At 44.2% G+C, this 24,222-nt stretch overlaps 1 protein-coding gene across 1 annotated transcript; it reads left to right on the top strand.

Annotated features, from left to right (window-relative positions):
* The first annotated feature begins 465 nt into the window (after positions 1 to 465).
* IFIH1 (interferon induced with helicase C domain 1) lies at positions 466 to 23,473 on the top strand. The gene is made up of 16 exons (XM_033166027.1): positions 466 to 957; positions 3,212 to 3,368; positions 4,030 to 4,185; positions 5,748 to 5,831; positions 9,021 to 9,244; positions 10,343 to 10,553; positions 11,408 to 11,625; positions 13,416 to 13,532; positions 13,866 to 13,989; positions 14,108 to 14,338; positions 15,599 to 15,855; positions 17,418 to 17,567; positions 18,431 to 18,592; positions 22,071 to 22,261; positions 22,434 to 22,527; positions 22,634 to 23,473. The coding sequence occupies exons 1-16, from the start codon at positions 508 to 510 to the stop codon at positions 22,817 to 22,819; spliced, it is 3,012 nt and encodes a 1,003-aa protein (XP_033021918.1). The 5' UTR covers positions 466 to 507; the 3' UTR covers positions 22,820 to 23,473.
* Positions 23,474 to 24,222: the final 749 nt, after the last annotated feature.

Genomic DNA, 24,222 nt, shown 5'->3' with positions numbered 1-24,222 from the left:
CATGCCTCGGTATTGGCCATCCTAGCTAGGAGCGGGGCACAACCACCCCGGGGGAGACAGGTTCCCCATCACCACCACTCCTTGCGAAGGATTGCGTGGGTTGATTCAGACCGTGGGAAGGCGGATCGCCATGGTTGCGTCCTTTGTGCTGCGGGGAAAGCACGGGAAAGCGAAACTCGCCTGCAGCAAAAGCCAACCAGCGTTTGGAAACCGAGCACCAGGCGAGAATAGAAACCGAAAGTGCTTATCCTATAAGAAGCGGCCGGCGGCGTCGCCTAGCCAGGCAAACGAAGCAATCGGTAAGGACGGAGTATTTCTCCGGCGTCCAGGAAAAACAAAACTTCCAAGAGCAACTGGAGAGATTTCTTGGCTTTAGTTTTGTCTTTTTGCGGGGAAAGCAACAGACCCGATCGCCCTTCCCCACGTGCAGACGGGGCGATCCTCCCGGCCGAGCGAGAGAGAGGAAAAGCTTCCCCTTGGCAGCGCGAAGAGACCCTGGACGGCAGAATGGAAGCGGCGGCTCCCTCCCACGACGAGTCCATCCTGTACCTGATCTACTGCTTCAGAAGGCGGATCAAGAACAACATGCGCGTGGCCCCCGTGCTGGACCTGATGCCCTCTTTGCCCCACGAGCAGAAAGACGCCATCCGAGCCGTGTTGGACCAGCGCGGGGAAGTGGAAGCGGCCGAGCGGCTCCTGTGCGCCCTGGAGAATGACCGCCGCCCGCCCGGCCTGTGCCAGGAATTCTACGAGGCGCTGTCGCATGGCGGCTTCAGCGCCGCCGACTACGTGGACCCCAGCATGAGCGAGCTGCCCTCGCCTTCCCTCGAGGCCATGAACGACACGGGCAAGTTCCTGGTCAACTTGTTCTTCAACACTCTCGTGGAGAACCTGAGAGCCACGCAGGTGGCCGATAAGTGCCTGGGGGAGCTTTTTACCAACGAGGACGTGGATCGGGTAGGTTCGTCCATGATCCACCCCCCTCCCACTCAAGAGAGAGGGGTATTTGGGTATATATCATAGGATCACAGAATTGTAGAGCTGGAAGGGAACACGGGGGTCATCTAGTCCAACCCCCTGCAGTGCAGGAATATTTTGCTCATAGTGGGGCTCGAACCCAGGAGCCGGAGATCAAGAGTCTCACGTTCTATATCGACTGAGCTCTCTCTCTCATATCCGTTCACATGTTTAGGGTAAGGTTAGAGGGCCCGTCCCCACATTAAGATCAGGTTACACGTCACTTTAAACATTCATTGTCAAGGGGGATTTTTTTTGTTCGTGGTGGTGGGTTTTTGTGTACTCGCTTTTATTGTGCGTTTTGTGCTTTTATCTTGTATTTTTATGTTGTGAACCACCCTGACATTTACAGGTTGAAGGGTGGTATAATTAATAAACTAACAAGCAAACAAACCATTCTGTGGAATCAAGTGGCAAAAGGCTTTCCTTGGACTGCACCACTGGAAGCTGGTGGCAGCAGGGTGGAATTGCAGGTTTGATTGCTACCTTGTATTGCTGTGTTGTTGTTTTCCCATACATTCGTACCTTGGAAGTCAAACGGAATCCGTTCTGGAAGTCCATTTGACTTCCAAAACATTTGGAACCCAAAGCGCAGCTTCTGATTGGCTGCAGGAAGCTCCTGCAGCCAATCGGAAGCCACGGAAGCTCTGTCGGACGTTTGGGTTCCAAAGAACGTTTGCAAACCAGAACAGTCACTTCCCGGTTAGCGGTGTTCAGGAGCCAAAATGTTGGACTCTCAAGGTGTTCGAGAGCCAAGGTATGACTGTATTTGGGAAACAGACATTCTGCAGACAAATATTCAGGGCAGTCTGTCTCCTGACAAGTTAGTTTTCTACGTGGAAGGATTCTTCCCCACCTGCACTGAACATTCTGTCCCCATCCTAGTCCTGGAATAGTACAGCACAGGAAAAGTTTTACATTTTGATTCACACCCAGAAACACTCCATTTCTCACAGGTAGCTTGAATAATGGGTGTGACAAATTCCTTTCCCAGAAGAAACTGCGAACGTGAGATGCATCCTTACTGGTCCTGGTCCAGGCAGGGGCATCTTAAGACTATCCAGCGCCGTGGCGCAAAGATCCCTCCGGCGCCCCTCGCGCTCCGTCGGGCAGGGCCAGGCGTGGCGGGCAGCTGGAGGGCGCGGCATGGTGGGCGGGGACACCGAACTCTCGCTCTGCAGGGCAGGTTAAAAAGCCCTTTGGTTCCTCGGAGCCTGGGCGAAAGCTGCTGCCGGCTGGCGCCCACACTACTTTCCCAAGAGGAAGCGGCCAGCGGGGGCTGAGCGGGACTCTCAGCGGCTGCTGCTGCTGGCGGCGGGTCTCTTAGGTGAGGCGCCTCGCTGCTTCTTGCTCCTGTCCCACCTGCGCAAGGGAGGGAGGGCTGCGGAACCGAGCGGCTTCTGCTCGATGCGTCGCAGGAGAGCGGTGTCCTGCCCTGGCTGCTGCGCCGACGGGAGGCTCGCCAACCTCCTCGCGTCAGCAGCCCGAGAAGAGGTGGGTGAGCGGCGCTGCCGGCGGGGCTGGAGGGCAGAGGCGCCCTCCAGGCCATGGCGCCGTGGTGCCGTGCACCAGTAGCCTGAACAGCTAAGACGCCCCTGGGTCCAGGTTGTGCTGTTGCCCTTAGAAATTGTATTTTTGAAAATGCAGGCCTTATGAGCCCCTTTCTCACTAATGGTTATACCTGCCTGGGGTCCTCCATATGATAAGGACTACAACTCCCACCATCGCCAGGCACCATGGCCATTCTTGCTGGAGTTGATGGGAACCATAGTACAAAGGAGCAAGAGAGGACCAGACTATGGAATGCTACCCAGCTTCCCATGGAAATACTTTTATTCCAGTATTTTCTCTGCAGGGCAATAAAGGAACCTATTCTATAGGTACAGTCATACCTTGGTTCTTCAACACCTTGGTACTCGGATGTTTTGGCTCCCGAACACCGCAAACCTGCAAGTGAGTGTTGCGGTTTGCAAATGTTTTTTGGAAGCCAAACATCCGACTCGGCTTTAGCTTGAGTGCAGGAAGCTCCTGCAGCCAATTGGAAGCTGGGCCTTGGTTTGGGAATGGTTTCGGGAGTTGAACGGACTTCTGGAACGGATTAACTTCAACAACCAAGGTACGACTGTACTATGATACATCTTAAAGAAGTACCAGTGTGAGTATTCCTTCCCTCCTCCCTTTTCTTTTAACCCAGATCAGAGCTAAAGATGCAGCAGCAGGGAATGCAGCAGCAGTGAGGGAGCTTCTGGGCACGGTAGTGCAGAAGAAAGAGTGGCTGTCGCCGTTTCTGCAGGCCCTGCGTGGATCTGGGCATGAAGATGCCGCAAATACCATAAGTGGACATAAAGAGGGTAAGAAAAATGATCTTACAGTTTTGAAAAGCTATAGTTCTTAGCCTTCCCTTTGGACATGAAGGGTCTGCAGTTGCTCTGGGAAAACAGAAACACAGGACTTATCCACACTTAACCTTTCCCCTGCACTTTCCAGACTCGGCCTGCACTTGAAAGCTCTGCGTCCAGGCACCCGTTTCTTTCTCTTTTTGTTCTGGAGTTTGCCCTGTGAAACCCACTCCTTAAAGCTGAATTGGAGCAAATGGGAATCCACGGAAAACTCAAATTGGCACTTGCCCCAATTGAGTGCCAAAGAGCAGGTTTTTGCGTGGAAAGCTCTCGCGCAAAAAAAGGAGAGCATTTGGACACAGAGCTTTCAAATTTTGACTTCTGCCTGGAAAGAGCGGGGCAGAAGGTGTGAATAAGCACATGCTGGGAACTGCATATTTGTAAATTTTGACATGAAAGCTGCAGTCCACATCACATGTTAAAAATTTGTTGAACTCGGTGAAACTTACTTCTGAAAGCAACAATATAAAGCACGCTTATACAGTTTTAAGCAGTCGTGGAATCCTGGGAAGAACTGCCCAAGATGGTAGACCAAGACATGACCTTTACCTGATTTTTGGCATGGGGGCTGATCTCCAATGTTGCAACATAATATTTTGTTTCATGTGAACAGAGCAAATAGTCAACGGGATGCCTGCAAGGGAAGCTTTGGGCACCGAGGAACCTCATGTACCTGAAAACCCAAAGCAGGGTGCTGAGTTGGGGTGCAGCTTCACCTGTGAGGAGAATGCCTCAGAAGAATCGTGTGGAGGGAGTTCTGCTGTTTCAGGTAACCTGCCAGCTCTGCTTTTTTAAACAAAGCTCATTTATTTACTTTGTTGCAGCATGAGAGCTGCCCTGTAGTGGATCTCCCAAAATGGTTTACAAGCACATTAAGACATATTGGGTGGAATTGTGTTCCTCAAGCTGGAAAAGGTTCCCCCATCTGTCCTTAAAAAATTGTGGTGCTATGAGCTTTTTGCTCATGTCCAGACTCCTTAATACTTTTCCCCCCTCCCAGTGGGTCCACCCACACTGCAACACAGGAGATAATTAATAGATCTCAGCTTAACATGCACAGGTTTTCACTCCATCTTTATGGCAACCATGCTGTGTATGGTTCAGGTGTCAAAATCTATCAGGATGGGGACATTTGTTCTCAGACTTACACTCTTTTTGTAAGCTCATCATTGACCAGTAGGTGGCACCCTTACCAATTTGTTGTTAGGAAAGTGTGGTTGGTTTCAGTTTGATGCATGTTTACTCAGAGGCAAGCCCTGCAGTGGCAAATAATGCTTACCCCCTAGTAAAATGTGCTTAGGATTGAAGTCTTAGGCAAATATTTGATTGCATTACTGGCTTATGTAGTCTGATCAGGTCGCATTGTGACCTGTGTTTAATTCTAGATATTGCATTCAAGGTTGTGTCCCAAGTATTAAGCAAGAATTTCAGAGCTGGTAAATCTAATCGGGCAAGGACAATATAAGTATTTTGAGCACATGGAAAGGTTGAGGTTTGCTTCAGCTGATGCATCTAAGATAGCCTGAGCTGTGTGAACAGCACATTACTCTCTAGGTCAGGGGTCAGCAAACTTTTTCAGCAGGGGGCCACTGTCCCTCAGACCTTGTGGGAGGCTGGACTAGATTTTTGAAAAAAATATATGAACTAATTCCTATGCCCCAGAGATGCATTTAAAATAAAACCACACATTCTACTCATGTAAAAACCATGCTGATTCCCGGACTGTCAGCGGGCCGGATTTAGAAGGCGATTGGCCAGATCTGGCCCCTGGGCCTTAGTTTGCCTACCCATTCTCTAGGTCAGGGGTTGCCAAGCTTACCTGGCCTTGGGCTGGTTCCTCCGGCGCTGATTGTGTGGCGGGCCAGAGGGTGGGGGAGCGGGCCTCCATAGGCACGGGCGCGCGCTTTTTCTGGCACGGCGCGGCACCAGAAATAGCTTGTGTGTGTGCGCACGGGCCTCCGCAGACCCGAAAGTGCGCCAGAAATGACGCATGCGCAAAAGCTATTTCCGGCGCCGCACCAGAAGTGCGCTGGAAATGATGCGCATGCACACAACCTATTTCCAGTGCTGCGCCGACCCGGAGATGGGCAGCTGCACCACGCTGGTAAGAGTGGGCGGTGGGGGCCATTGGGGGTCAGATAATTGGCTCGTGCGGGCCATACCCGGCCCACGGACTTTAGTTTGGGGACCCCTGCTCTAGGTGCTTTGCTGAAAATGAGATTAGAGGGAGACCGTTCTGGTCTATCAAAATGCGCAGCACATTAACCTATGATAGAAGTAACTGCATATCACAAAATATTTACACCCTCATTTCTGAATTGTGTCTGCCAGATTCTGACGTCAGTTTGCTGGATGCAAGTGTCAATGATGTGAGCGAGAGTGTCGGGCAGTGCAGCCTCACCAGCGGTGATTCAGGTATGACTTTCTCCACGGAACTCTATTTAAAATGAGAAACATTTGCACTTATCTGTTGAGGGATGATATTCTTGAAACGACTGTTTCAGGATATTTAGCCTAGATTTAAAACTACTTAATTTTATTTAATGGTGACTATAGAGTCTTTTATATGTTTTATGCGTCTTAATATGTCTGGAATACTAATGTTTTATGGATCCCCCTTCCTTTTTTCCTTTCTCTTTTATGATTTTACTGTCTAAATTATGCTAACAAAGGCTGGATGAATGAGCATTTAAGCCACATCATTGTAGGCTGTCGAGGTAGAAACCGTGGCATTCTTCTGTCCAGAGTTGTGAGCAAAATATATCAAAATGAATACGTGAGATCAGAACTGCTTGAGGATCAGACAGAAAGAGAGTGTGGATTCTGTTTCTCCACCCTGCCCCAAGATTTGCCGCTTGACGGAATGGAGGATTTTCCCTCCTTCCCCTGTTGTGCAGGAAACAAGAGGTCCGAGACAGACGACCATCTTCCTCTTAGCACTGTTTTGTACCAAAAGGGAAGGGCAGCACCCACCCATTGGCCCAAAGCCCAGTGGCTGGTGGCAGCTTGTTTGCTCTTCCCAGTAAGGAGCCCATCGCAAGTGCCAGCTGCCCTGTGGGTTGCATTCGAAAGGCGCTCGTAACCTAGAGGAGGCTCGAGGAAAGCTGTAATTTGGGCAGCAGGGTGCGCGTGTTCTTCCCTCCCAACTCAAGACGTAAAATTGTAAATATTTGTGTGCGACAACCAAAGTCTTGGAGACGAAGACAGGATGCAAATATCAGTTTAAGGAAGGGCAATTTGTAATTAAGCACAGCTCTTGGGGTCCTTCAGTTTCTTGGACGAATTAATGTTATTAATACTTAGTAGTTCTGTTTGTATTGGGCCCACCCAATTTATTTGATAAATTAATATCCCTCCCTTCCTCCCAGGATGCTGGACTAGATGGGCCATTGGCCTAATCCGGCAGGCCCATCTTAGGTCCTCATGGTTAGAATGTTGGACATGAGACCTGGGAGGCCAGGCTTCAAATCCCCACACAGTCATGAAGGTCCCTGGGGGGGCCAGTCACTCGCTCTCAACCTAACCTACCTCACAGGGTTGTTGTGCAGATAAAATGGGGAGGTGGACAGCCATGTATGCCAACTTTAGCTCCTTTGAGAAAAAGGTGGCATATTAATGTGAGAGCTGGACCATAAAGAAGGCTGATCGCCGAAGAATTGATGCTTTTGAATTATGGTGCTGGAGGAGACTCTTGAGAGTCCCATGGACTGCAAGAAGATCAAACCTATCCATCCTTAAAGAAATCAGCCCTGAGTGCTCACTAGAAGGACAGATCCTGAAGTTGAGGCTCCAGTACTTTGGCCACCTCATGAGAAGAGAAGACTCCCTAGAAAAGACCCTGATGTTGGGAAAGATGGAGGGCACAAGGAGAAGGGGACGACAGAGGATGAGATGGTTGGACAGTGTTCTCAAAGCGACTGGCATGAGTTTGGCCAAACTGCGAGAGGCAGTGAAGGTTAGGCGTGCCTGGCGTGGTCTGGTCCATGGGGTCACGAAGAGTCGGACACGACTGAACGACTGAACAACAAAATAAATGCAATAAACAAATATTACCTCCCCTCCACCCTGTATCTAATGATCAGAGCCTGAATCAGGAGACCTAGAGGGAAATGAACTAGGTGAAAATAACCCTCTTCTCTGCCTTAAGGCTTGCCTTGCCCACTGTCTCCACCCTGGGCATTTTCTCTGCAGAGAGTGGTAGTTGTACAATGCTTTCTTAGATGCTAATTTTCCATTGCTCTCTTCTTCCACTTGGAGAGATTTCCATTAGCAGATCTTATCCAAGCCTCACTTGAGTTCTGTTAGCTTAGTTCGGCTTTCAGGAGAATTGCCCATAGGAAAAGATGGGACACTTCCTTTATACCGCTTACAAATACGAATACTTTATAGTGTTTTCTGTGTGATTTGGCCAGTAATAGTGATAGCATCAGAAAGAAGGTATCTTTTCCAAATATCAGATACTCTTTGAATTCTCCCCCCCCCCCCCCGCATCCTTTCAGTCTGTTTCCCTTTGGCTTCATCCATTTAGCACAGGGGTCGGCAAAGTTTTGTGGCTTGCGCGGTGGGCTGGAGTGTGTGCGCACCCATGTGCAAATGCTAATTCTGGCACGGAGGAGGCGTGCGCAGCTTCCCATTGGCTGCAGGAGCTTCCTGCAGTAAATGGGAAGCCGGCCAGCGACGCAGAAGGTGGTCCCCGCTCTGCTCCGCACCAGTTTAGCGCAATGCACAGGAGCGAACCGAGCAGGCGGTGGGGGTCCATGGGCCAGTTAAACGACACCCTTCCCATGGGCCTTAGGTTGCTGACCCCTGGTTTTGCATAATTCCGTAAAACATTGACAGTAGGCTTTTGTGCTTTTAAATGCATATAGTGTCTTTTAAAATGCAGTTGTCTCTGTTTATTTGACCTCTCCCCCATATTAGATGGTGAAACTGAAAACAATCCTGGCCTCTAAATATTATCATATGGATATAATTCTAGTCAGTAACAGGCCACATTCTTTTGACAAGATCATAAAACATCAAGCAAGCCTAAATTCAATTGCTTTTACTATTTTTACTCATTAAATTGTATACCACTGAAGGCGAAGATGACTTTTCAGCGGTTTGCTAATCATAAAAAATTAATTGAATAACACGATTGGAATACAGAATAATTTAAAAGAAATCGTAATTAAAATGCACAATAGAACCACTATTGTTGAAATATGAAATATGTTGAAATATGAACCATGATTAGTATTTGAATTGCTCCTGCTCACCTGTCAAAAACTGCCTTCAGCGGTTGGTTGGGCTTGTTCTGGATATGACCCTTGAACTGAAAAAGGTTCCCACCTATGGTGTACAGGATTGGAGCCTTAAATTGTGCACCCCAAGAATGAATTGACACCAGCCGTGATGCCCAAAGGAAACTCTAGTAGCCCATCAGCCATATATTGTGGCCTGACAGGTGTTTGCACGAACATTTCTGCAGTTGTGGGGAGAAGGCAGGAGTTATCATTGATCAAAAAAACAAGGGCGTCTCTAGCTTACACCTAAATCTGCATGTTGGAAATTATAGAGGCGGAGTAGAATGCTTTTCTATTTCTTGGTCTCTCTCACCTGCAGATGATGCTGAAGATGAAGAGACAAGAGTTTCACCAGAGCCAGAGTTGACGCTCAGAGACTACCAGATGGAGGTTGCCAGGCCAGCCCTGGAAGGGAAGAACATTGTCCTGTGCCTCCCTACGGGCAGCGGCAAGACCCGAGTGGCCGTCTACATTGCCAAAAACCACTTGGATCAGAGAAAGGAAGCCGGACAGCACGCAAAAGTTATCGTGCTTGTCAACAAGGTACGCTGTCCAGAGGTTCTCAAACTGGGTCCCATAAACTACTAGTGGTCTGCGATGTTAAGAGATCCTCAGAAAGCTTGCAAAACTGTCAAGAATATCTGTACCTGGCCCTGTGCTCGATGTACTTTTTTCTGACAGTTAAGATCGAGGTTGTCTTTGAACCAGGGCTGGGTTATCAAACACGCTAAGAAGACCCTAGTCCAGGGTTTCCCAATCTTAGGTCTGCAGCTGTTTTGGACTACAACTCCCCCCATCCCTAGCTAGCAGAACCAGGGGTCAGAGATGATGAGAGTCGTAGTCCAAAAACAGCTGGAGACCCAAGTTTTGGAAACCCTGCCCTAGTCTTAAGGCCAATGATTTCCTTTAAAATGATGTTGATGTGGCTTCTCCTTAAAGCATTGCCAGAAAGTTGTAAAATTGTGACTGCTCTTGGATCTGTAGAGCAAAAGCAAAAGCTTATTAAGCGGCACACCAAGGTGCCCAACAAAACTTCAAGTAGTCCAACGCGGCGGGGAGGCAGTTTTGAGAACCGCTATGCTATCGGCTTATGTGAGTCATGCAAGCACAGAAGAGTAGGATGGCAGGCATTTTGGTTCCAAAATAACAAAAGCCTTATGTGGCCGGATCTGGCCCCCGGGCCTTAGTTTGCCTACACATGGACTAGATGATCCTCAGGATCCCTTCCAACTCTACACTTCTGTGATTCATGTTAGCTGGGGTAAGCTTGCATAACCTTTGGCCAAAACTGCTTAGCATGCTTTGGATGCTATCGTGTAGTTCACAAATGTGCAAAGAAGAAGAGTTTGGATTTGATATCCCGCTTTTCACTACCCGAAGGAGTCTCAAAGCGGCTAACATTCTCCTTCCCCTTCCTCCCCCACAACAAACACTCTGTGAGGTGAGTGGGGCTGAGAGACTTCAGAGAAGTGTGACTAGCCCAAGGTCACCCAGCAGCTGCATGTGGAGGAGCGGAGACGCGAACCCAGTTCCCCAGATTACGCACTCTTAACCACTACACCACACTGGCTTAAACAAAGGTCATTATTACAGTATGGGCTCAGTTGTATCCCCAACTCTTGGTTGGAAACCTTTTCCTAGGTGCCATTGGTGGAGCAGCATTTCCGGAAAGAATTTCATCCCTTCCTGAAGCATCGGTATCGAGTCATTGGGCTGAGCGGTGCCTCTCAGCTGAAAATTTCCTTCCCTAATGTTGTCGGAGATTACGATGTCATTATCTGCACAGCTCAGATCCTTGAGAATGCATTGCAAAATGCAGACCAGGATGAAGAAGAGGGAGTTCAGTTAAAAGGTATTTCTTGTGGATAACTGTGTGCATGTTCGCGGTTCTGAGACCCTAAACACATTTTGTTTGTGTGCCTTTAGAAACATGTTACAGGTGGGTAGCCGTGTTGGTCTGTCATAGTCGAAACAAAATAGAAAATTCTTTCCAGTAGCACCTTAGAGACCAACTGAGTTTGTTCTTGGTATGAGCTTTCGTGTATCTGAAGAAGTCTGCATGCACACGAAAGCTCATACCAAGAACAAACTCAGTTGGTCTCTAAGGTGCTACTGGAAAGAATTTTCTATTTTGTTTAGAAACATGGTTAAAGCAGACACTTAGCTTTTGGTAGAAAATAAGCCACTAGGTCTCAAATTGGGACATGCTGCTTATGGAATACTTTAATCATCATCAATAACAATTTTATTATTTATACCCAGCCACTCTGGGAGGCTTCCAGCACATAAAAACATAATAAAACGTCAAACATTAAAAACCTCCCACTACAGAACTGCCTTCAGATGTCTTCTAAAAGTTATGTAGTTCTTTATCTCCTTGTCATCTGATGGGAAGGCATTCCACAGGGAGGGCACCACCGCTGAGAAGGCCCTTTCTTTGCCTGGTTCTCTATAGCTTCACTTCTCCACTTCTTTCAGAGGAACTTCTGAGTAGACATGGTTAGGGTTGTGCACTGTGCACTGTGTCTCTCAGGGGCAAACTATGCAGACTGCCAATCTGGACTGGGCTTATTGCAAACAACCAGGTGTGTGTGTGTGTGTGTGTGTTCCAATGGAAATGGGGGCCCTAATCCCAAACAAAAGTTGGGACTTTATGGTGAAAGGCTGGTAAGACACCTTATTAAACAAATAAATGTTTTTCCTCAGTGTTCTCCCTGATCATCATTGATGAATGCCATCACACTCAGAAGGAAGGGGTGTATAACAGCATCATGCGCCATTACTTAAAAGAGAAGAGGGACAATGAGAAGCGAAGGAAAGAGGGCGAGCAGTGTTCTCCACAAGCTCAGGTTCTGGGGCTGACAGCTTCACCTGGGGTCGGAGGTGCAAAAAATGCGGTAAAGGCTGAGCAGCATATTTTGAAAGTAAGTCACCGTAGACTTGGAAGGTCAAGTCTGGATCCAACCCAATAGGGGGAAATGGGGCAGATTAATACAGAAAAATTGAATCTCATATTTTATGGAACAAAAATGAGTCAAATAATAATTTTTTTGGCTTGACGCATGGCATAACTAATCAATATTATAATAGCAATCAAAAGAACCATCAAAGTTAGAAGATAATGAGAATATAATGACTTTGGTAAAAAAAAAAAAAGAGTTTTGTATCATTCTGCCCCACCTACGGGGCACTTTGATACATTGGACGGGGCATTTTGATACAAAGCGTAAATTGTATGAGAGAGGTAATTATTTGCAAAAATTTAATGAAAAAACAATTTTTATTGTGAGAGATTATAATCAGCCTTACAATTTGTTACCGGGTACTAAAATCTGAATTACGTATCAAAACTAACAGTTTTTCACACATACAGACTTTATGGCAGGTTTTCTTAACAAAACATCAAAACTTATATTAATCTTTCCTCAAACACCTATCCATTAAAAAAAAACTTTGGAAAAACTTAAAAAGTATAAGAACTCACATTAGGTAGTCAAAAAATAGTACTGATTTAAAACAAAATGCTTATAAAAAAATAAGATCATTACTTAACTTTTAGCTTCTATTCCACATTATATCCACTTAAGTCTATAGAATAAGTATAACCAGGTGATGTTCAAGGTGTGCCCTTTGGGAAATTTGGTTTTGGCAATGGCAACAACTTTGAAATCAACGCTTGCCTTCTACAATGGGGAAGACAAACATACAAGATCCTGGTTTTTTTTTCTGAGATATGACACTAGATAATCAGTCATGCTATATTTAGAAATGACTTCGGCCATGTACTGTAGTAAACAACAGTTTTTTTCCTTTTCAAATTTAATGAGTTTAGAGATTTCATGCAAACTTGTATATTGGGGCACTATTGTACACTAGCGGGGCACTTTTATATGTATCAATGTACCCCAATGGACATTTTTTTAAAAAAACAACAACTAACAATTATTAATAAAACCACTGAACTTACTTAAAAATCACGTGTAATCCTGATTACTGAGTGGAATAACTTACCTTTGGTATTTTTAAATCTTAACTAAATGACGTAAAACAGCGTTGGAACACTTTTACATTTCACGTAATTTTTTAGTTGGCCATACTAAAAACACACCTACACTCGTCAAATGCCAACGGCTAACTGGTGGGCGGTGCAGTTACAACTGTTGTACTCACACTTGTATGGACACGTTTTAGTGATGTCGGGACACAAATAACATTTCTCGATATTGAAATATTGTTGGTGTATCAATGTGCCCTGTGCATCAATGTGGCCTGCTTCCCCCTATATTTTGTTGAATTAGGATTTGACTGCTTTCTTTAATTTATTGTTGTTGGTTGGTTTAATTTATTGTTGTTGGTTGGTTTTTTTTAAAGAAAACACACACACAATAACAACAACATTAATTTGCCTATTTGCAAAAGTGGAGATGGGAGGACCAACTGGGAATGAGAAAACCAGAGGATGAGGAAGCCAGAAATCAAAGCCACAGCCATAAATCTATATTTTGGGTTGGACAAAACATTGTTATTGAAGCCAAAAAACCACTATGCACATATTTATTCATGGTTGGGCACCCTTATTAATCATCTGAGGTAGTGAAAGCTTAATTAGAAAATATATGTTAAGATTGATTTCATGGGGAGAAATGTTACATCTTTAGGCAGCATTACTCACAAAATGCATGTGCCATGTCTGTAATAACCTTCCTGCTTCCAGATATGTGCCAATCTTGATGCAGATGGAATTATGACAGTTCAAGAACATGCCCAACAGCTGAAGGATCAGGTGAAAGAACCCTCCAAGAAATTTGAGATTGCAGAAAACAAGAGAAAGGTTTGGATTTTTGTTGTGGCTTTTTCTCGTTGAATTTCTTTCTTTCTTGTCTGCTTTTGCCTCTTCACAATAGTTCTGGCGCTTCAGAAGCGAGCCCACCTTGAAGCAAGGCGCTTCATGAGTTATGAGATTCAACTTCGGGTCTCTCCAAGTCTGCTTCTTTCTCTCCCCTCTTCACCCCACCCCAAACCATCCACAACTTGTTTCCTTTTGGGGCCAGAATTGAACTTTCTCTCGATGATGTAAAACTGAAGGAATTCCTATCCCTTGTTGATGTTGGCAGAGTATCCCTTCCCTCATTAATGAGTGAGTGCCCACGTTTTTCATTTTTAGGATCCGTTCAGAGAGAAACTCATAAACATAATGACAGAGATCCAGACCTATTGTGAATTCAATCCAAGCGCTGAGTATGGATCTCAGACCTATGAACAGTGGGTGATTCAAGAGGAGAAGAAAGGTAACTATGTTTTTAAGTGTTTTGTAATGTTTTGCCATGTCAGTTGTCCAAGACTCTCCCAGACATCTGTCTGTTGGTTTGGTAAAATTTGTTCTCTCCCTACCCCCCTCCTGCCTAGCTGCCAAAGAAGAGCATCGCAAGCAGCGGGTCTGTGCAGAGCATTTGAAGAAATACAACGACGCCTTGATAATTAATGACACCATCCGAATGATTGATGCGTATGAGCATCTCAAAAGCTTCTACAAGGAAGAAAAGAGTAAGAAGATGGCAGTGGATGAAGACAATGAGGATCAGCCAGGAGCATCAAAACCAGATGAAACTGATGCATTTCTTATAAATTTGTTTTATGGTGAGCATGAGACCCTTGGCAAATTGCCATATATTCCTCTACTAACCTCTGTGCAAATGCAAATAAGAACCAAAATCCGACCATTGCTTATAGTTAGGTCACCCTTTTCAGAAAATAGTGGCTTGAACATAGTGGCTGACAGGGACACAGTGATGACATCAGAAGTTTACACCTGTGGGACTCCTTTTCTTTAGCATCCTGGGTTATTGCCTGCTGCCTTTCACTTACAGCAGAGATGGGAAGCCCAAAGGTTGCTTGATTTACTGATCCCAATAGCCTCACCCAGCATGGCCAGTGGATGAAGGGAGTTCTCTAGAGCAGGCGCAGTTGAGGTGGGGGTGCTTACATGACCTCCCATAACGGGAGTTGCTACAGTTTACCAGGAGGGAGAGGGGAAGGGGTGGACTCAGTGTGGTGCAAATGCATGGACTGCAGTGCTAGATCGGTTCCACCAGAGCATTTGCACTGCACCAACCTTGTCACTGTCTCTCCCTCCCAGTAAGCCACAGGGACTGGAAGTCACATACGGGTTGATGTCTGCCCCACTGACCACTGCATTTCTGAAAGGCCATAGATTTCCCATCCATGGCTTACATAGTAAGGGGAATATCAGTTAAAGCACATCCTTAATGAGAATCCACCTTTCCCCCATTAAAATTGTGACACACAAACACATACATACCCTTTTATTATTAAAGCTTAATTAATTGTTCCTTAATTAGCAGTTTGCAGCTAATTGGTGTGATGGAGAAGCAGATTGATCAAGCAATAAAATGGCAGCACCAGATTCAGAAATTAGCATCTGACTGGTCTTTCCCATCAGCGTTTCTTTCTTTTTTCCATTGTTTGCTAATGAAATCTTTCAAGTTTAACCAAGTATCATTTATTGCTTATTTGTTGAATTGTATCCCACCTTTCTGCCCAATGGTGCTCAAGGTGGTGACCAGTATGAAGCTTTTATTAAGTATGATGGCCTTACTTACTTTTATTTTTGCACAGACGAAATATCTGTACTAGCATTTCTGTGATGCAACGAAGCCATCGTGATCGTATATTGAATGTTGGTATTTGCTATGTGCTATAGGCTATAAATCACATATACCCAACAGGTTACCCTCCAGAGGTTGTTGGACCCCCAACTGATAATCCCCAGCCAACATTGCCAATGGTCAGGGCACATGGGAGTTGTAGTCCAATAACATCTGGGGAGTGACAAGTTAGGTTCAGTGTTTTATTTATTTATGCTTGTTCCTTTTAAAGCCAAAGAGAAGGAGCTGCAGCAGTTAGCCAGAGAAGCAAAATACGAAAATGAAAAGCTGACCAAGCTGCGTAGAACATTAATGGAAGAATTCACAAAGACATCTGAGCCCAGAGGAATCATTTTCACAAAGACTCGGCAAAGTGCCGTTGCTCTCCATCAGTGGATTGAAGAGGACCCAAAATTTGAAGACGTTAAAGTGAAATCTCACTATCTTATTGGTGCTGGACACAATAGTGAGTTTAAGCCCATGACTCAGGTAAAGAATGATGGTAAAATATATTATCATATTTTTCTTCACCACGCAGTTGGGAGGGAAGAGATTCTGTGATAGGTAGAGTAGGAATCCTTGCGTGTTCTCATCCTGACTATTTGATTTGGTGAGTAATTGAATAAACCCCCAGGAATAAGCGGAAATAGATCCAAAAAGTGATATTCTTGGAGAAAGTCATTGTTAGATTAGCATTTTACCCGCTTCGTTTTTCTCTTTTAATCTGGTGTCACTACAAAAATAGAGATGGCAGTTACTTCAAGGATATGCTGAGCCTTTTGTTTATTGTGTTCCTTCTGCCACAAACAAGCCCCAAATCCGATATTTCTTTCCTCACTTTGTGCTTTTTCTATTTAAAAAGAAAGGGCAGCCAGAGCAGCAAAGAGATGGAGTGTGACGTAACACGAGGGTTCGAGGAAGACTGCCTCGTGGCCTACAAAGTTGCCTCCTATGGACACCTGATAGTCTGCCGCACTGTTCAGCCATCTCCCAAGCTGGGATCCCAAGCTGCTCAGGGCCAGAAGCTGAAGCAGCACCCCCAGTAAAGAAGTGAGAAGATGCCAGGCAGTGCGACACTAGCACATCTTGTGCTAGGACCTCTAGCTGTGCAAATAGCACCCTTGACGAAGAAGTGCAAGGATGCCAGGGAAGGTGAAAATGCAGGAGGCGAGCAGTTCTTGCCCACCAAAGTCTATTCTAAGCCTTTGGGGAGAGATGGCCAATAAGAAGAATGCAGTGAGATGCATTATTGATGGGGGAAAGTAGCATTCACAGCTTTTCAGTGAATAAATAGATTCCAACGGAGAACATTCAGGATAGGTAGCTAGTTGAAAGAAAGGGCTAGAAATGCCACCATGCCCCCTCTGATTTATCCACTTCCAGCATTTGGAACCGAGAGGCTTGTTGTAGAAGGAAACCCAAAGAAAGGCTATGCAAACATAGAGATGTTCCTCAAACAGCTGAGCTTTTCCAGAAAGAGGAAGATTCTACTTAGCACTTCCAAGCCGCCAAGTAGGGTGAAAGGACAGAGGACCGTGTTTAAGAGCAGATCTCATGTGAAATCTGCAAGATGCTACTTGGAATTTTACTAATATAGTATCTTTTTGAGGTGGGTTGTGTGTGAAACTGTATTTGTGTCTCCTGTCCCTCAAACTCAGTTGAGCTAGACCCCATAGAATCATAGAGTTGGAAGAGACCACAAGGGCCATCCAGTCCAACCCCCTGCCAAGCAGGAAACACCATCAAAGCATTCCTGACAGATGGCTGTCAAGCCTCCGCTTAAAGACCTCCAAAGAAGGAGACTCCACCACACTCCTTGGCTGCTACTGTAGAAGAACCAGTATTATCCATTCAAAGCTTTTGAGAAAGTTTATGCCCTGTGTTATGGTTGCTGAAAGTTGGGCTCCTTTGTAAATTGGTTCAGAAGCAATGTTGGATATGTAAGTGCGGAAACCTTTCGCACAACTTGCCAAACGCCCATGACTTGCTCATTAGCTGTCAAATGGATTTTCCCTTCCATTAATGAACATGTTTGCAATGTGTTTCCACAGAATGAACAAAAGGAAGTCATTGAAAAATTTCGTGCTGGAAAAGTCACCCTCCTTATTGCTACTACTGTGGCAGAAGAAGGCCTGGATATCCCAGAATGTAACATAGTTATCCGCTATGGTCTTGTTACCAATGAAATAGCTATGATGCAGGTATGCCCCATTTGTATGTTTAGATTTCTTCTCTCCCTGATCACCCTAGAGATTATGTTTTGCGATCCTAAAGTCCATATGATGCTGGAGGAAATAAATTTGATTTTAGGAATCAGTTATTAGGGATATTGCTTGAATCAGTCATTGAAGAATCAGTCAAGAATCATGTGGGACTTGCAAAGGTGGTATCTGAAGAAGTGTGCATGCACACGAAAGCTCATACCAAGAACAAACTTAGTTGGTCTCTAAGGTGCTACTGGAAGGAATTTTTTATTTTATTTTGTTGCAAAATAATGTTGCTGTTGTAGAATGCTCCTTTTTAGTGTGCACTGCAGCTGGCCATGCCATCTTCCAGAACACTCCATTTCATTCTCCCTTCTCTGTTTTAAATGTTTTGTCTCCACCCTGCATTTTTTGACTAAGAATTCTCATTCCTTTTAATGGTGTTGTATGGTGTTTTGTGTAAAGGCATGGACCTCACAAACCTAATAAATGATTCTGTTTAGCACATGTGTAATACATGCACTTTTGTGGGCTTCTTTACAAGGCTTGGCCATAGGGCGTAGTTTGGTCTTGGGATTGCTTTAGAGCAGGAACTGGATAAATGTGGAAGAAGTTCTTTGCTCAGAGTCATTATGCTTCTGAATCCAAGGTTCTAGAGGGAGTCCTGTTGTCTTGTAGGCTTATTACTTGTAGGCTTTGGGGGAGCATCTCGCTAACCTGACGGAAACAAGATTTGTAGCTTGACCCAGGATCTCTGCTCACCCCTCGGGAGGCAGGAGACCCCCCCCCCCCGACTCCTGCTTGTATGTACACCTGAATGTGCCCTGTATTTATTTATCTATTTGCCTTGTCTGTTCCAGGCTCGTGGACGAGCTCGAGCGGACGAGAGCACCTATGTGCTTGTGTCGTCGGGGGAATCGGGAGCTGTTGAACGTGAAAGCGTCAACATGTTCCGCGAGAGAATGATGCACAAAGCCATCAGACGTGTCCAGTTGATGCCCAGAGAAGAGTATATACGTAAGGTAAACAGCCCGTACTGTAGCTGAGGCTGCTCTGGTTCTAAAAAGAGCAGCCATGTTGGTCTTTAACTTGCAAAAGTATGTTGGGGGGGGGAGCCTCGTGGCTGCCCCTCCTTGCGCATCACTGCCACATGCAGATCCTTTGGTAAGGAAGAGCCCCCCCCCTCCTGCTTTATAATACCAGCAACAGGTCATCTTCTCAAATAAAGGAAAGCTCTGGGCTGATGTGCGAGGCCAGCGGATTGGGGTTCTTTGTGCCCCCGCTTCCCCAGAACTGACTGCTTCAGCTGGCATCAAATGGATCTGAGAGGACCAGTTGGGTGAAAGAGTAAGAGGAGGTATGGGAAGATCTATGAAACCACCCAGTGTGCTTCATGGCCCCTGGTTCCTAGTCCGACACTCAAACCATTCCTTTACACTGGTTCACTTACTTTTACCAGCCTATGATACGGGATTGCAACAAGAGAAGGCTTTGAATATGGGGCAGGGCGAATGGTGTGCAAATCCTAAGTGGCGGTGTTACTATCAGTGCGGTGTTTCTTTTTATTTTACTTCAGTGTGGTGGTTCTCTTAATCTTTGACTGATTGATATTGCATAGGCAATATTGCATGGCGCCTTCATTATACACCTTTAGGCGCCAGGAAAAATGTTGCTTTTTAACCAGGCCTCTGGTTGATATGATTTACATCCTATGCCCCTTTAAACTTTTTTTTGGGGGGGGCAACTATTGGGTTGTTGTTTTTATTTTCATTTTGTATTTTGCAGTTTTATATCTTGATTTTAATCTGTGAACGGCCCTGAGACCCCTGGGTAAAGGGTGGTATATAAATACAGGCGAAACTCGAAAAATTAGAATATTGTGGAAAAGTTCATTTATGTAAGCAATTGTCTTCATTAGCTACTGAAGTTTAATATACGAGATAGACTCATGACATGCAAAGCGAGATATGTCAAGCCTTTATCACCTATAATAAAGTGCAAGTGTCTCTGCGTCCAGTCCCTGTGTCTGTGGGATTGCGCTACTGCGCATGTGCCCCACAGACAGCCGTTGGGACTTGGAGCGCAGAGACGCTCTGCGCATGTTCCCGATGTTGCTAGGGCAACAGGGACGCTATGCGCAGAGCTGGCTACGTCATGCGGCTCTCGCGTTGTTAGAAAAAAACCCGAGATAAGCGAGAGCCGCTCAGTCAGCTCTGCACATGTCCCCAACATTGCTAGGGCAACAGTTTGACCACATATGTTCTAGCGCCCATTAATTTAACGGGGTTAATGTACTAGTTTGTTATAATTGTGATGATTGTGGCATCCAGCTGATGAAAACCCCAAAGCTGAGATTGTTAATTTGGGGTTCTCATCAGCTGTACACCATAATCATCCCAATTATAACAAATCAAGGCTTGACATATCTCACTTTGCATGTTATGAGTTTATCTAGCTTCACCTTTTAAGTTGAATGACTGAAAGAAATGAACCTTTCCACGATATTCTAATTTTTTGAGTTTCACCTGTAACAACAATAATGCTTTTTAAATGTGTCTGCAGGAAGGGAGAGCTATTGTTTTGCTGTCTTGTTTTATTTACTTGTTTTTATCTTGTATTTTATTCTGTGAACTGCCCTGATAGGGCAGTACAGTGGATGCTCGGGTTGCGAACATGATCTTCTTTTTTCTTTTCCAGATTGAAAGTCATTCTGTTACTTTAGAAACATAAAATATAACTATGGACAATTTTAATGGGCATAAAATTATCACAACTAGCATATTAAAATATAGTATATCCAAACAATTATTACAAACAGAATTTACTTGTAAAATAATATTTATCTGTATTTGTAACAAATGGAACAACAATCTCCTAAACTGTTTACTAGTTTATGTGGAACAAAAAAAACCCTCCACAAAACAATTTTTAAAAATCTAGAAGTAACAATTATTCATATTTCCTCTCCACAGTATTAAAAAAAACATTCTCATAAAGAGAACTGAAGAAGGAAGTGGGACTAAGTTTCAATGAATGGGCATGAAATTTAATCAGAATCATTTTCTGAGCTGTAATTAAGTATATACTTTCAGGCCCTTTTTGTCGCTCTATATTTTCTTCCAGTGCTTTGAGGCCTAGTGAAGAGGAACAGACCCAATGCATACCACATGCATGCAAAACCAAACCCTTTTTCTTTCTGGTGACAAAAGCACCTCCTAAAGGAAGAAATGTATCTTTTTCTTGCATTGGAGAGTTCAGTTTGTAACCTAGGACTTGCTTGTCCTCACAGAAATTAGAATAATCTGATACTATACATATTTTTTAGAAGTGATTTATAAAATATATTAACCCCTTAATGTAAAATATTTTATTCATCATGTTAAAATAGCATGATCTTTTTTTTATTTTTTCCATTTTTCCATTTTTGGAGGGAAAAAAACAAAAAAGGCTTCAGGGGAAAAAAAACGGTTTTTTCAGATTTCCCCCCCAGGCCTTCACATCTCTATAGGAGGCATGTTCGCAACCCGCAGTGCCGCTTCTGCGCACGCGCGGGTCACAATTCGATTTATTGCTTCTGTGCATGTGCGAGCGCCGAAACCTGGAAGTAACCCGTTCTGGTACTTCCGGGTTTGGTGCAAGTGCAACCCAAAAAAAGTAACCCACAGCGTTCCAACCTGAGGTATGACTGTATATCCTTCCTTCCTTCCTTCCTTCCTTCCTTCCTTCCTTCCTTCCCTTCTTGTTTATTTATTTCTACCCTATTTACATATAAAGCCTGAGGTGGGTACCTCTCATCTTTGCTCTCCTACAGTGAGAATGCAAAGTTAAAAGAGGCTGAGGGAAAGATTCTCATTCCCTGCCTTATACACAGATGGACCAGTTTAGTTTAGCCTTGAGAAAAACAGATGGAGCGAGTGTACCCATATATTTTTTGTTCAAACATTCTTAGTTGTAAAAATAATATGAGGGTGCATTTTTTTTCTTTTTTAGTTTAAAATAATTGCATGTTACTAACTGCTTGTTGGATTTGACGTTTTGTGATTGCTTGTATTATGTAGTGCTGCTGCTGCTAATTTCTGTTTCAGATGTCATATTGTCTTAAATCTTTTATTTTGTGGTGGAACTCGCTTTGGGATTGCATCCATGGCAAAAAACAGAGTATACAGATTTTAAAAATAAATAGAAATAAAATAGATCAATATTAACCTGGAAAGCGGCCTAAGAATATGGAGGGAAAGGGAAGAGCCATTACCTGTTGTGGCAAATTATAAACTAAATAAGATATATAGTTCCACATAAGTCAATGTAATATAGGTGGTTGTTTTAGTACTGTGGTTATTTGGTTAATAGGCAAAAAAACAAGAGTGGTTTTTAAATGCCTCTTGAATCGGTTTCCTAACATGAAGTGTTCAGATTCACCTCAGACTTGTGACTTCTTTTTTTTGAGGTGGTGGTGGTGGTTAGGCTGATGACTTCATATGCACTTTGTTCCTTCATTAGATACGAGACTTTCAGCTGCAAAGCAAGATGGAGGCAAAAATGAAGGCTAGGAAAGAGCAGTCAAAGAAATGCAAGGAAAACCCATCCTTGATCAAGTTCCTCTGCAAAAACTGTACCAAGCTGACCTGTTCAGGAGAAGACATACAGGTCATTGAAGACATGCATCATGTCAGCGTCAAAGCGGAATTTGCGTAAGTGTCCTGCTCAGGGCTCTTGGTAGAGAAGCCTTTGCATTATTTAGGCAGCTGAGAACAGGAGGAATGTCCAGAAGTGGAAAGGGGTGGAACACACCTTCCCTTGCCGCCCTGACCTTTCACTGCTGTGACCTGTATTATCCTAATTCTTACTTATCTGTCATTTTAGCCGCCTTTATATTAAAAGAGAAAACAAGACTCTGCAAGCAAAAGCAGCGGATTATCAAACCAATTGGGAAATTATCTGCAAAGATTGTGGACAAGTAAGTGTCTTGTTATGGGCTTGTAAATTTTGGTTGCCTTAATAACCAGCGATTGTTTTACTCAGTTGTCATCTTTTCCTTACGGATTCCTTCATTTGTTTCCCAGGTTTGGGGAAATATGATGGTGTTCCGAGGCCTAGACCTGCCTTGCTTGCAAATAAAAAATTTTGTGGTTTCGTTCAACGACAAGAAAACTCCTGTCAAAAAGCTCTTCAAAAGATGGGGCGAGCTGCCCGTCAAGTTTCCAGATTTCAGTTATGCGGATCATTGCATTTCCAGTGATGATGATTAAGAAGGCTTGAGAGAGAGAGAGACTCTAAGGCATGTGGAGATGCTAAGATTGCGCACTCAAGTTCTTAATAGGGAAAAGTTTACCCGAGCATGTTTATGACATGAGGACCACAGCACCAAGCAATGGCAAGAGCTTTCTTTTCACATCAGATTCTGAGTAGAGTCAGCTCATGCGTTCAGCTGTGAGTCACAGAGTGGGAAGGAATAGTTGTGTGGTGCCCACACATGTATAAATTAGCTCAACAATGTGGAATTGCCAAGTGCAATCGAAAGCTTCTGGGGAGGGTCATTTTGCTTGGGAGTCTGCATTCGACCCTACAGTGGCTGTCTAGGGTGGACCAATGTCATCAGACCATGGGGAACCATGTCTCTAATCGGCAAACAGCGTTAAATAAAACCTGTGTTACCAATTATTCTATTGCCTAATATGCAGCTGATGCTATATTCAAGTTCCTGTGCAATTCATCAATAAAAGCACATTTCCTAAATTGATTTGTGATCAAACTGTTAACAAGAGGCAAAAGTCTGCTGATGTTTTGCTGAAACTAGTGTCGTATTTATGTTACAAATATATATGTATTTCAGCTACAAAATGTTTTGCACTTTAGTACCGGACAACTTGTTGCTCAATGTTCCCGTTAAATAAAAATAAAATAAAATAATAGGCCATTGGTGACTTTCTGTTCTCTCTCTTCTAAACTGTTTTTGACTGCAATCCTAATCCCATTTAACAGGGAATAAATCCCCATTTAACTCACCAGGACTTATTTCTGAGTAGACACCTATAGGATTGCACTTGTTAGTTTATTGACTTAAGTCAGGCATGGGGAATCTGGCTATGCTGCTGTTTGCTGAATCTATTACTCCCATCAGCCCTATAAAGCATGGCCAATGGCATGGCATGATGGGAGTTGCAGTTCAGAAACAGCTGGCGGGTCAAAGGTTCCCCACACCTGCTCTAAATGCAAAGGGATGTATTCTCAGAAGGAAAAAGAGTATGGATTTATACATTAGGAAGCCTGGGGCACAGGTGAGTGGCATTCTTGGGGAAATGGTGCATTTATAACATCTTGGATAAAAGAAATATTGTTAAACATGTTCTTAATATTACTGTAAAGAAGCAAAGTGAAAGGACAAGTATCTTACCACTTGTATGTATGTGGATTGTATTCACTGTACGATGCATCTACACTAGTTGTTTAATTTGGAGTGGGCATCATTCATTCCATTAAAAAAAAAATAGTTCAGATTTTTATAGAGAATTCAGATTACATTGTCTCCTCTGGTATTTTTCATGTTGCTTTCTTGTCTTTCTGAGATAGGAAAAACACAATTATAGTGCAAACCTACCCAGTGTAGATTTGCAAAGAATTATTGGGGCTTTTAGGGCCACTGTCACTTTAA

The sequence above is a fragment of the Lacerta agilis genome, chromosome 1 (genome assembly GCF_009819535.1).
Source record: "Lacerta agilis isolate rLacAgi1 chromosome 1, rLacAgi1.pri, whole genome shotgun sequence".
NCBI lineage: Eukaryota > Metazoa > Chordata > Lepidosauria > Squamata > Lacertidae > Lacerta > Lacerta agilis.
The sequence above is the reverse complement of the archived record's forward strand: the minus strand, read 5'-3'. Positions and strand labels throughout refer to the sequence as shown.